Source organism: Betta splendens, chromosome 22, assembly GCF_900634795.4.
Source record: "Betta splendens chromosome 22, fBetSpl5.4, whole genome shotgun sequence".
Classification (NCBI taxonomy): domain Eukaryota; kingdom Metazoa; phylum Chordata; class Actinopteri; order Anabantiformes; family Osphronemidae; genus Betta; species Betta splendens.
Window position 1 is genome coordinate 10,199,135 of NC_040900.2, and position 14,397 is coordinate 10,213,531.

Consider the following 14,397-nt stretch of genomic DNA (forward strand, 5'->3'; position numbering starts at 1 on the left):
GAGTACCCTTGGAAAAGTAAACCAAAGGCCATTTGGTAAAAGTAGCTGCAGTATTTCACCAAATTTGTAGAGCAGCACTACAGACTAGGTGGAAGAGAAAGAAATAACTAGAAATTTAACAAGACCTTATGCATAAAGAAACCCTTTTAGAGTAACAAACCAAAAATAATTAGGTGATAAGAACTAACAAGGTGATCCGAGAAAATGTTTCAAACGAAGAATTTAAGGACAAAAGAATTCACGACATTCTCTTTGTCTTTGTCATTTCTTTTTTCTTAAGAAAAGCTAATTAGTGGCATGGAACTCATTTGTGCAAAAGATGAGATCATCTCGAGTTTCACCCAATTTAGTGAAGTGCATTCTGATGACTCTCGAGTGAGTTTATCTCAATCACAGGTTTATGCAAGAAAATCAATTTGCAGATACTGTTCACATGTTAAGGCTAATCACTTTTAAATGATTCATGATCAGACAAATTAAAAACTAACTACCCCCTTCAGAAGATCAAAACATCACAGATACAGAATTGGCTAAAAAAAGAATGCAAGACTCCAGTCAGCTAAAGTACTGTCAAAGGAAGCTGCTGCCTGCTAGAGGTCTCAAAGGACGAGTGGAGTCTCAAAATCACTTCTCTGTGAAAAACACAGAAACAAAGCTTGGTGTGGGGTTTTGGGACAGTTATCAAAATGCTAGAAACGTGAGCAACAGCCATATTTTAAAAAGTGGCTCAAAAGGCTCTAAATAACACGGATTTGATTAATGTACACATATCTAATACTTTCAAACAAAAGTAGAGAACATGGTCATTTCCAGTCATTAATACTTCATTTTGCATGTCACAATTTGCATCATCACATCAATGGATCAAACATGCAAAAGGCAGCCAAATAAACATTTTCAGAGCAGTCTTACCTATCTGTCTTTCAAGATCAGCTGCTTCATCTGGGGTGGCCCTGGGCAACACCCCTGGGTCACTGAAGCTGGTTCTCAGCAGCGTCCCCAGTACAAACAGAAAGAGTGCACCCCCTATTACTGGGATGGCCGGGGTCAACTGCAGCGCCAGGTATGGACAACTGGTAACACAGGCAGAAATGGAGAAATACACATGAATAAGTCACAAGCAACACATAGTTTACTGATTAACCAGAACAAGACTGCATATCCAAAAAAACAAATGCAAATTGACAGAGTTCTGGGAATTTGTTGTTCAAACAAAAACAAACTACTCCTCTTATTATAAACACTGGTATAGCACAGTGTCTGAGCGAACAAACACTGAAAGTCAGTTGAGGCAAGTGCTTAAGTTTATAAAGTGGTAATACCTGCAGCTCATCACGTATTAATGACAGATAAGTGGATATAACCCTTTAACAGACAAACAGGGACACGCTTATGGGTCAGCCCCTCTGTTGTAATCTCCTCTAATGAGACGATTTGGCATAATCTTATTAAACGCTCAACAGCGCAGGTGGCTATTACAATTATCACATTTAGTCCCACAGGGGTGGGGCATAGGCTGCTACATCCCATTTAGCTGGATTGGGTTTGGGGTCAGCAGAGAGGTGACATTCTAGTGGAATTAAATTAACATGTGGAAGCCATATGTTTTGGTGGATGTTGAGGAATGGCAAGCACTACTACCAGTTAAGTTGCGGTTTTCAGTAAAATCTGTGTTTATACAAAGGCTCTACATCTGGTTCTGTATTAAATGCAAGTGCCAAAAGCCAAACGTCCGTCTATCCATCCATCCATCCATCCATCCATCCATCCATCCATCCATCCATCCATCCATCCATCCATCCATCCATCCATCATTTAGTCCCATGCGGGGTCCAAAGGCCAAACAGATTTAGTAAATGACAAGTTTTCTCTATCTGAATTACAAAGATACATGTTTATCAAATGATTTAGTAAGAGGACTTTAAGTAAAATAAGTCTTTGCAAGTCTGTGGCAGCTAAATTATTTCATTCAATCAAATCTAAAATCTCAGGTGGAGCTGGTTGTTAGGAATAGTATTCAATTTAAGTAAAAAAAACATTTTTATATAGATATATAGATAGAGAGAGAGAGAGATAGACAGAGAGAGAGATAAGAGAGAGAGAGAGAGATAGAGAAAGATAGATAGAGAGAGATAGGGATAGACAGAGGGGTAGACAGAGAGATGAGAGAGAGATAGATAGATAAATAGCTATTTCACCATCTTACTGGCTTTCAGATGGTAAAACCTTGGGTGGGCAGTTACATCCGCTGATCTACGCCAAGGCCAGTTAAACAGATAAACGAAGCCAAGCTATATTTAGACTTTCCATGTTGGGGTCCACCAATGTATGCAGACCAACATTCTCTCAATACTGAGCTGAAGCATTTCCTTTGATTTCCTAATCCGTGCTACATGAGTTTTAGCAAATCTGCACAAGCCCTCTGCTTTCACCTGAACAATTTTTGTTGTTGTAGAAGACAAAAAGCTGGCATTGCCCTTAATTGACAATACATTTGGTCTGTGAGTTTGGCTTACTTACTAAAGGGGGGGGGGGGGTTCAGTAAGGAAAAACTATTGCTTATGTAGCATAGATTATGAACCACATTTGAATCAGACACTTGCTTCTTGACACTTGAGTCCGTAACATCAACAGGGAGCTGCAGGTAAGACAACGTGTGCTACACAAACCTTTCTCCCATTTATAATTTGCCTGGACTTCCCAAAGTCATTGTACTAATAACATATACACAAACCATGTTAGGCACTAAGGACTTTCATTTCACAGCCTTCAGGGCTTTGTGATTTTTTCCAAGCTTTGGGCATTATGGAAGAAGAAGGACAGAGCAACACCTTCCAGCACTGTGTCCTCAAACCGAATTCTACTTCAGAGCATATCTTTGCCTGGGGCATTGCTGCACACACATCTTTCTGTGTATAATGTTCCAAAACTGACTTTTACTTTTTAAACAGAACACAGCTCTGTTGCTCTTGCTTATTAAAATTCCATGCAAACATCTACTAGCTGCACAAACCAGTTTAACTCTCAAATTTATAATATAAACACACTGGTGTAGCTACATCGTACCATCATAAACCTCTTATCTACATCTGCCTCTGAAAATAAAGTGTCTGGCCTTTCTTTAGATGCCATCCTTTCATCTACCTATTCAGTCTGTCCTCCATTCTGTTTGATTGGTCACACATCACATTAATGAATACACCAATTAGATGTGCTAATGGGAAATTACTACAGTTGTAAAAAGCTTGACTGGCCTTGAGAAAGAGAGCCAAATATGAACAGTTTGAAAGATTCACTACAAAGTCAATCTCCTCATTCAAAGTCAAATATTACTGAAAGTCATTCAGAGCTACAGAATCACAGAAATTCTCTGACTGTTTGCAAGTTTATCTTTCTGCAAGCAAAATTTAAAACATTTCTTTCCTAAAAAACAAACAAACCATTTTTTTAATTTAAAAACTTGTCACGTGCCAAATGGTGAGGGGGAAAGCTGAGAGAAAGGCACATGCTGCTCCCTCTGTCTTAGAAGCTGTGTCACATCAGGAAGATGGTGAAAAAGGCAGTCAAGTGTGATGAAGAGTGACAGGTTGGTACAAATGTGCAGAGATTAAACACTGAAGCCATTACAGGCAGAGGATAGATGCTACATCAGCCTGTCTGTCTTTTAGACAAGGATCAATAGATACATGGATGAGCAGCATATAGGCAAGTACTTGCCTGGTCAGTTCCCTCACAGGAAGACAATCACCCAGAAATGAAAAAAAAAAAACAGTGGTAAAGAACATGAGCAATTTCAAGAGGCCAAAACTCTCCAAAATTATATCTTCATTTCCCTTTTAGTCTGATACTACATCTTAAATCTAACTGGGACTTTGGGGGTTTCGTTGCCATAGAGACAAACATTAACCGGTGTCAGACATGGCAAATTCGAAAGAGAATGTGGTTACCCTGGAAACAGCCACAAGATGAGTGAGCTGAAGCCTCCAAGGAAGAAAAAAAAAAGAAATGAAGACTTTCAAGACAGAGACAAGTCAAGATTTGTTAAATTTAGGGATTCAACGCATTTTAACTGATGAGGGTAAGAACAGGATTATTGTTGAGTCTGGTCCACAGAGCCAGCAATGACGTTTAAAACTTACGTGGGCAATGTTTTATATACAGTCAATCAGGTCTTTGTATAGTTTTGCATTTAAAGCTATTGCATTTTCTTCTGCCAATTTTAACAGGTACTTAATTTATGTATATAAAACAAAGTTAACAGTCTGCCTTAAAATTATGACTAAGAATAGAATAGAACACAAACACATCTCACCCCCACCCCCTTTAGAGGTTAAAATTAAAAGTTCTGTCCTAAAATCAGATTTCTTAACATTTTCACAGAGTTCTAAAGATAATCTTGCTTCCTCTTTGGGGTCTACCTACCTAGGTTTTCTTATGCCTTTGCCTCCCAAAGGGTGAGCTAATCTCAACAATAATCCAATCCAGATTACTGTTATCACATTTCCCACAAAATCCTCTTATAATGAAAACCAGTGTGTCAAAACTCAGCTGGGAGTTAAGCTTTTGGGACTTTTATCTCTGCTTGATGTAAGCATATGAAACTCAATTCACTCGGTATTGTTCAATGTTCATTTTTTCAGTGTTAAAAGATCCTTGTTTATTTTCTTCATCCATAAAACTTTTGTTAATCATAGCAATGAAAGGTTAGGCAAAACAAAGAAAATGAACTAATAAAGCTCATTCATCCTCCAGCACACTAGGATCCATCTCTCCAGTTGTCCTCAGTACTTGGTTAAAAAGACATAATTCACCTAGAGATATTACTTCACGCTAATGCAACATCAAATATGGTAATGTGTTTAAAATGTGTTTGACATTGACCAAAAATGGATTTGCAGGCACTGATCCCAAAGACACATTATTCATCTGAGCAATATGGGTACAATACTTTAACCTTCCATAACGTTTTTAATTGGTTTAATGGCAAACATGAACCTTCCTCTGTGCTATAAAATAAAGTGTCTTTCAAAAGCTTTGTTTTTAGGTCATGATTGCCTATCACCTTTCAGACAGCAGTGAGGGCATGGCTGCAGTGGCCACATGTGCACGTGGATACCTTACAAATCTGAAAGCATAACCTTCCAACATCCACCTTGCATTCAATTACCCTTAGCACTGGGAGTGGATGTGCCAGCAAGGAAAGGCTGTGACTAAGTGGGTGCACGGTTGACCACAGGCTTTGAACTTGTCATGGAGAGAAATCATGCTACAGAACGCAAGCAGACAAGTATGACACCAGGTCAGCTTGGTGACAGATCCGCTCATGCTCCCACAGCGAATCAGACATCGGTCTGAAAATCTCTGACAGATCTCCTGTAAGAAACTAATTCTAAACATTTATTTGATATTTGTAGTAAACTTAAAACAGTCATATAATGTCATATTGCTATCTTTAAATAAAATTGAATTTTTTTTTTTTTTAATTCAATATGTTAACAAGTAATATTAGTAAAGTCCAACATGCCTGAATTGAAAATGCTTTGCAAGACAGGTAAATATATTTATGTTGAATGGGCAAAGGTATATGGTAGCAGGTCAATGCAGATAATAAAAAATAAAGATAACACAACTGTGTCACGTTTATGCTGACTGACAGCAGATGGCTATATGAACAGATGACTAGTGCAAACCGGCTATCTTTGTACCCATATACATTCAAGAGGGGCTATGCAAACTGTTGGTTAAAAGGAAAACAAGACTCTGTGCTTTCAGATTGGGCATGTGATTGAGACTGTTTACTAAATTAAAGGCATTCTTTATATGTCATGGCTGAAACTACGCTGTCATCAGTTTTGGTCTTTAAATCCTGGTTGTCATTACAGCTGTCATTAAATAAATGTAAGTGTATGGCAATCAAAACATTCATTGACGAGAGTAACGCTCATCTCTTTTCATACTTACCGCTGTCTGCTTTATAACCTGAAGCCGACCTATTATTTCATGTTAGTATTCTTCGTGGCATCACGGGGCAGCTACAAGATTGCATGTTGGGCCTGATGAAGAGACTTGCAAGCCTCATTGTATTTTCTGAATGACGATACATTGCCTGGGGAATCTCTGACATAGGGCTTTCTAAGTAGAAATACTTTATTCACTTCAGAAAACAATTTTAAAGCCTTGACCTCAGCATGCACGTCTATTTACAGTCTCTGCAATTGGCCATTTTATTAAACACGGGACCAAACATTATTATACCAGCTTAAATCAGTTATGTTATCCAAGTGTGTTTCCTCGTGAGCTTCTCATACCTCTGAGCTGCCAGGATTACCTACAGGTAGAAACAACAACTGTTGAACTGGTGACTGTAAAAGGTTTAAAACTAAATTGGTTTAGAAAATGGGCATTTGAATCAGCAGAGTCACTGACTCACTTCATCTTTCAGTGTTTAAGACTGTTCTGTGACAGCTCCCACACCACTCTTAGTGCTAGTGTTCAAAGCCCGTCCATTTAACGTGTCTTTTGAAGTTTGACATTAGGAGAGACAGTTCATAATTCATACTGATACTATTCAAAAGTAATAAAAAAATATCATTAATAAAGTTATTTGGTTGATACATGTGACTTGTCTTTGTGTTCTGCGCAGACAGCAAAGTTTATAAGGCTGAGGCAGGACACACTGCACTGCTACCAATAAGCACATTAAATAAAATGGTTAGAGGCTTTACTGAAAGACATCAATTTGACATGACTAAACATGCAGGAAACTTAAATCAAAGCCCAACCTATTCTTTTATCACCAAAATGGGGTGCAGCACACATCTACAAAGAAAGTGTGACTTGGCACAGTAAGTTTCATGACAACAGACATGCATTTTAGGTTTACAAATCAATAAATGTGAGCGTTTCTACACAGCACATTCAATCGTATCACTAGAAATAGTCAGTCAATCCGTTCATCTTAGTTTGACTTAAAATAAAAAGAAGTCCCAGATGCGATGACTTGTTCTCCAAACAAGCTCACTTGGATGACTGAGAATATTCACCAACACATCACTGTAAAAAAATAAGAGTTCTTCAGCTTTGCAAGAAATCATACTGGACAGAATAGGACAAAAGCTTGAAATTTTGTAAGGTATTCTCTTCTTGCCATAGCAGAGGCTTGATGACCAGTGTTTTTACATATTATTGCAAATTTTAACCTTCCATCAGCCCTAAAACTGTGGTTCTTAGGATCACTTTTTACATCAAAGAGAGGAGCATAACACGTCAAACATCTGCCAGAGTGAACTTTTATGAGGCAAAGGGGAGAGAAGGCGACATGTGCAACAAGAGTACACACGGGAGTCTGGGGGAGCCAGCAAAAGAATAATAAACAAACCAAAATCTGTGCGTCCCTAACACAGCTTATTGTGCCTGGATGAGCACCCCTCAGACAGATACAAAGAAAACAAGCAAGGGCAAATACGCAGAAAGGTTTCTGTTAAATGTTCCGTGCATGTCTCTGTCCCGAAACACTCGCCATCTGTTGACTGCTCCTGGATTCAACAGACAAATATGGACAAGGTGTGATCATGCCACGGGCTAATTTAGAATACCTTAATAAGATACAAAGGGAATTTACGAGACAGAAGAATAAGCACTTACAAACTAAATGAAGAGCTGTTCTCCACTATACTGACAACTGGCAAGTACGGATAGAAAAACACATCTAATCGAAACGCATTACAGTTAATGACAACAGAAGCCAATGTGCAGGTCTGCTGACTATCGCCCTGTCCGATAAATGTCTCCTTTCAGCTGATGGGGGTAGGAGGGGAAACAGAGAGAGACAGAGGGAGAAAGAGAGAGAAAGGGGGGGGGGGGAGTCAGGAGGACTCAGTGAGCCTGGAGGCATGGACATTTGATCAGGGACGACAGTGCTCAGCTGAAAAGTGGCTTTGTGGTATAATGGTGTTCCTGAGAAATGTCCCTTTAGTCACAACAGACACAAGACCGTACACTGGGCCGGGCTCAGTGAATAGTCATGGTGTGGAAGATAAACTATCTAGGGGGCCGGGTGGACAGAGGTATCATTTGATATTCTCTATGTTGGTGCTGGACAAGAGGGAGACTTTGGAGTTGTAATGGACTTAACTAAAATAAAACAGAAATTAAGTAAAGTGAGATGGAGAGATGAGCCTGGAGTGCCCTTTGGACACAGGTTAAGTTAATGTATCTATGCTGAGATGATACAAAGCTGAAAGATGGAGTGGTCCAGAGGTCACTGCTGATAGACATGTAGCAGCACATCTGACTTCACACACAGGCAGAAAAACCCAACTGGGAATCATTTGGAGTAGAACACACAAGAAATGTACTTTAAACTAGTCATATTTATACAGCCCATTGATTAATTAGATATAGTGGTCAATAAACACATTTTTATATTAGAGATGTAAAACCAGAGTGTGATTTAATTTTCAATTACTGGTTGGTTTATAAAATGTCAAAAAGCTGCAGCCGGTTGCTTTTAAAATCCACTTGATTATGGTTAGACAATGATTAGTCAATTATCAGTCATATGTAAAGTTGAGTAATAGTAGCACACACATACATATCATATCATATCATATTATATCATATCATATCATATCATATCATATCATATCAAGTGGCCAAATGTTCCTTGTTACATAAGCAGACAATGAAGTACACACACAAACATGAAGTCACAGCTTTGTTTACCTTAGAGTTGGTGCCATAGAACTCACACACATTCAACTGTCATAATATTAGGTACATTTGTACAAAACTATGTTCACAAATGCTAGATTTATGGCCCTGCATTTGACTCTTTAAGTGTACTGAACAAAGTGTCCAGTAAGCGTATGCTATAGACTATCTTTACAGTTCAGATACTGAACAGCAACCATCAACCTCTGCACAGGTTTTGCCTATTAAGCTTTCTCTGGCTCTGAGGCACTTTAGCCTGATAAAAGTGTCCAACTGAGCAACAAATCTCATGATGGAGCAGGATTTCTTATCTAGCATAGATGGAGCTCCTCAGATGGTAGATGACAAAGTGATTACTTCGGACTAATGACAGAGACAACGCATTATCTCTGGTGGTGTGCTACAGTGCTGGCTGTGCTCAGGTCAGGGTCTGTGTCTACATGCTGTATCGTGCAAGTTCAGTCACAGTACGATGCATTACAACATACAGGATGGGGTGAAGATGAAAGGATGTGCAAGACATAGAAGAAGAAACATGGTGCCTGATGATTACAGGTTGTTCTAATAGTGGGAGAAAGACAGACAGCTCCTTTGGGGAGAGGGACTGTGATTAAGGGGGTGCAAATAGCAAGCATAGGCGAGCAGCGTCTAACTTTACTGCCTGTACCGCAAAAACTGCCACATTGTTCTACGGTGAGATAGATGTTTAACTGTAAAACAAGGAGTGTAATGTAAGCATCTACTTACCGCGCTGACAGAATAAAAGCACAAACAAAACATAAATGGGTCAGCTAGAGTTCACCAGCTCTTCAGCTGGTCACGACTGGGTGCCTTGCTCAAGGGCACAGTAAAGTTGATGTTTAGTCCTGAATACTGCCTATGTAAATGTCCACCTATTCTGCATACAGCATGCAACGCTTAGAAAACATGGGAAGTCTATATCTATTTAAAGGAAAAGGATGCTGCACTCTCTCTCTGCAATCGGCCTTAAAAGAAACACAACTTTTGTGTACTTTGTTTTGTTCACCAACCATCACCAAACCACTTCCTGCAGACACCCCACCCTCTCTCCAAACTTTGGGAGACCACAGGAAAAACACCCACTCCACAGTGACACGGGTGACATAACTAACCTATATCTAAACTTAGGACATCTGAGGCAAATCCTTAATCCACAGCGTCAATGTGTTGCGAAGCAGATGGCATTACAAAGATAGAAACAGCACAAAGCATACTCACTCAAATGTGAAGAAAAGTCCACAGGTGACTAGAATGAGGACAAGGGTGAGGTAGAAAACCCCTGTCTGCTTGGCCATCATAATCCTCCCATCGCAGTAAAATTTATTCCGACCAGGGAAGGACTCCCACTTCTTCTTCTTTGGGGTCCGTTTCTTGTAAGGGGTCTCCATTGGCGTGGAGCTGCGAGTGCTGATTTGGCTGTACTCGCACTCTCTCATGGACTCAGACACCCCGAGATGCATGAAGCGCCGATTACGGTCCCCACAGCTGGATAAATCCCGGGGCAGATGTGCCGCTGGAAGGGAAACAGCACAGTTGAGCAAACAGGTTTGCAACTTTTCAAAGGAATGCGTGTGGCTGAGAGCAGGCGGAGAAAAGTTTGTTAAAGTGTAACACGTACTACCTGTTATTAAAAGTATCCAGTTGACAATCACATTTACTTAAAAGTATAGTATAGTACAAGGAAGCTAGCTAACTTAGCGCCTAACTCCACAGCCTAGCTAGCGCTCTAGAGAAGCGGAACGTAAACGCTGCTAAAGCTAACGCGGTTAGCAGGTTGCCGAGATGTCTGGTAAGTTAACGCTAGCACGTTACCCAACTTGTGAAATTAACGGCTACGTTAGCACGTTAGCCGAACGGAACCACACTCCTCGCTGCCGTATCTCCGGCCGCGGCGCCCCAGAGGAGCAGAAACGACGGCGGTAAGTCGTCGTGTTCGTCTGCGCTGACGGACGCCTCGCGCCGCCGAGGCGGAGGCTCCACGTCCCGCGCTGCGTTTGTGTGTGGGAGCGACAGTAGAAGCGCTGCCTTACCGAGGGAAAGTCGTCGTGGCGGCGGCGGTGGAAGCGGCGGCGGGGGGTGTCGTCACGTAGCTACTCCGCTCGTTATCCAGGTTTGTTACGAGCCGAAGACACAACGAAGAAGAGCATTTTTACAAGTTTCGGAGGGAAATGTTTAGTTTGTGACCGTGTGGGGAAAAAAACGAGGGGGGCTCCGGAGACGACAGCGCGGCGGGGCGCTCTCAGGCGAGCTCCGGCATCCTGAGCGGCTGCCGTTCGGAGAAGACGCGACGAGCTCGGCGTTGCAGCCGACGGTGAACGCGCGTCGACGGGCTTCGGTCCCAGCGTCGGGGCGGGGGAGAAGTTGCAGCGGTCCCCGGTGAGCGTCGAGCAGCCTCCGTTCACATCGTGCCCCCGTCCACACAGAGCTGCCACCCTCACAAACAACAAACATCAACATGGGAGCGGAGCAGCCTCCCCGCAGGCTCCTCCCCCTGCTCCCAGGCTCCAGTCAGCACCGAGGAGGCGCACACGGGCGGCGAGACGATAAGAAACGCGCTCCCAAACCGTGGTCCGCGGACCTACAGGCGCGCGCGGGGGTGCTGTCTGTCCGCACGGGCGTGTCCAGGGGAGGCCTTGGGTGGGCGGGGGCACCTGGCCTCAAAGCGGACCTAAGTTTTATTTCCGCTCAATTAGAAGCATGTATCACCCACATTGTTTTGTTAATATTGTTTTTATAAAGATGGTTGCTAGAGAATTGACTGGATTTGAGGGTTCCTTGGCTCAGCTCAGCCTCAGCTTTACAAAAGTAAGACACAGCAGTCAAGAAGAAGGAAGAAAAGGAAAGAATCAAAAACGAAACTATAAGTAAGTTAAAATACTTGGCCACAGGCTCGTAATTGGATGTCCCAGTGCAACAAAAGCATCTCCACCAGACCGCACGCTACAAAAGTGTTGATAGGTCAAATAAATTAGGTTTTTTGTAGGATTTTTAACCCATGCAAATTTAATAATTATCTAATCAACTGTTGTGGGAATATGAAACCACATACTGCATTAGTTGATAACAGTATACACATGATGCCTTGTTAGGCATCATTAGGACAGTCACTAACGTTACAGAACATGAATCTAAATTATAATGGAATGAAAGACTGACAAAACAAATGTTCTTATTGGCAGTAAATGCTTTGGTAACTGGGAACAGTATTAGGTCTTGTCAACGGAAAACAGACACAAATTGAAAACACTTCATAGCTCATGCTTTGATCTGTAGCAAGTATGGTTTTCTGTTCCCCTTTTCAACCCGAGTGCGCGCATACACACACACACACACACACACACACACACACACACACACACACACACACACACACACACACACACACACACACACGCACCCCCTGCTCATCTATCTCTGAACTCCCCCGGGGGGGTTAAGCTCATTCACTCCCACAGCTGCACAATTATCCACTTTCTTTGAAAGAAGTCTGGCTGCTCAATGCAAGATGACTTATTAATTGTTTATAATCTAACAACATGCAAAGATCAATTCTTATAGTATCTTTAGGGTGTACTAATAAATGACTTGTATGACATAACACTACTGTTTTTGAAACACGTAAACATACATAGAGTGAGTGGATTATACAGCCTCTTTTGGTGGTCACGCACAGACAGGAAGTTGTCCCAGTTGAAGGTCGTTTCATGCATCTGCTATCTGACTGAGAGCAGGACTGGCTGCCACTGCAGGGCATGTGCAGCCAACAAGTTGCACATGCTTCAGTCAAACTTTTGGAAGGCTGAGGATGTTTTCAATCATTGTTTATCATCTGTACGCCATCGAGCCATTTCTATAACTGTAGAACTCAGTGATGACATATGGTTGAAGCCATGTTTGTGTTAGAAAACGGGTGGACATGATAGGCTCTTTGAGCCTGAATCCTAGACCAACACATGGCTAAATCACTTCCTGCCAAGGCCTCATACAGAGAATATAGGTTCATTTAGAAAGCCGGACGGGAGGAAAGAACATTAGTGAGCTCAAGTGCTCATCGAGAGGCTGATGTACTCACTACAGCAACACCGACTGGATGCAACTACAGCAGATTTAGTAAACACACAACACTGCTACATCACGCACTTGTAGCACACATTACTAGAAAGGTCAGTGCAGTCTATTTTGTTTTTACCCTGTAGTCATTCATCTACCTACGTTAGCGGAAGGCAGGATGGTCGGGTACCCAGGCAAGCAGTAACCAATGACGGCCCCCTTTTAGCGACCACATCCATCCTGTCAGAGCTCGATGACTCAGCTTCTGAGAGGCACAGGAGCGTGGGAGGTTTTCTCCTGCGATTGGCTGCCCACGTGAAACGCATCTCCCAGTACCAAAAAAAGTACAGCAACCCACTTTCCTTCCAAACTGTAAATGACAGGCTGAAATTCAAAACACTTGGAGTCTGTGTTTACAACATGCAACGAAAAAAAAAGTGCTTTAGTTAGAAATGAATCAAACCGTTAACCACCTCTCAGGCGTGCTGAATTAATTTGAAGGTGCTGGGAAGATTTTATTAAGATGAAGCAGACTCTCTGTGGCTCTGGGCAGCCACGAAAGCCATCATTCTTTGAAACCCAAACTGCGATGAGACTATTATTGAGCCTGCGTCGTCAACCTCAGGAATGCTATTGTTGAAGGCAGCTTAAAATAGCACTCAATATTATTATGCCCACATTTCCCCTGGCGAAGGAAGAGAACGAAAACGTCAAATATGAGCTAAACAGGAAGGGACCATTCTGGGCAAAAACAAACAGGACTCTATTAAGAGGGAGTAGTGAACAGTGAAAATGGGCTGTTGGCAGCTGTGCTCATTCAACACGTCTTCCTTGGATTCTGATGCTGGAGATCGTTCTTAAGTCAGGGAGAATGTAGCTGTCAGCGAGGCAGAGATTTTCGGCTTGTGCCCAGGTCTCATGTCTGTGTTTACACTTGCAACAACTTGCATTCCTTCATGGTTTATATAAAACAATAAAAAATACACGACTGGAGAGACTCTTTTCTAAGAACTATTTGAAATGTGAGTGTAGATGTGTGTTTTTCACTCAACTTAACAATGTTTTCTTTGATTCAATATTGAGAAAACTAACTAGAAATTAGTAAAGCTACCAAGATTTCTAAAATTATGCATAAAAGCTGCAGTTGTTAGGAGCCAAACATAGTCTAGTCATGGGATTTCATGGGACAGCAGGTCAGCGCGATTAAGATTTAACATGCAGATACACAACACGTTGAAGCTGCTGCTAGATGTGAAGCCACTTGGATCAGATGCACATAAAGTTTTAAATTCAGATATAGGGAAGGTTCTTAACAAGGAAATAATAAAAATCATTGCTCTAAATGTGCATCTGTGGTAGGTGAGCTTGTGGCCTCCTGAGACCACTAATGAAAGTGCCCAAAGCATCAACGCATCATATATATAGTAGAATCATGTGACCAGTAAATGGGTTAAACAACCCTTTTTGTGTTGCCTACATGCTGTACATTCTCTGATTGCAAGGTTGTCATGGAGTTTCATATAAACATGGTCCTAACAGGAAAGAAGTTTGTGCGGCAGCAGTGGCTTCAGAAAATCACACTGAGCTGCCGTGACACTGGAAACTTGTGTGTAC

At 41.6% G+C, this 14,397-nt stretch overlaps 1 protein-coding gene across 5 annotated transcripts in view; it reads right to left on the reverse strand.

The window, feature by feature from the left end:
* LOC114848042 (palmitoyltransferase ZDHHC14-like) overlaps positions 1-11,285 on the reverse strand; it is a 30,525-nt gene extending 19,240 nt beyond the window's left edge. The window contains exons 1-3 of one of the 5 annotated variants that reach the window (XR_003784339.3): positions 10,764-11,285; positions 9,952-10,246; positions 913-1,073 (exon numbers count right to left, since the gene is read on the reverse strand). Coding sequence is in view for 4 of the 5 variants with exons in the window: in XM_029138161.3 (XP_028993994.1) it covers positions 913-1,073; positions 9,952-10,193 (403 nt within the window). In the remaining variant the exon portion in view is untranslated. Of the gene's footprint in view, positions 1-912; positions 1,074-9,951; positions 10,247-10,550; positions 10,667-10,763 lie in introns of those variants that run through there. The other 4 variants (XM_029138161.3, XM_029138159.3, XM_029138160.3 and 1 more) reach the window with 4 other exon arrangements.
* Between the last annotated feature and the right edge of the window lie 3,112 nt (positions 11,286-14,397).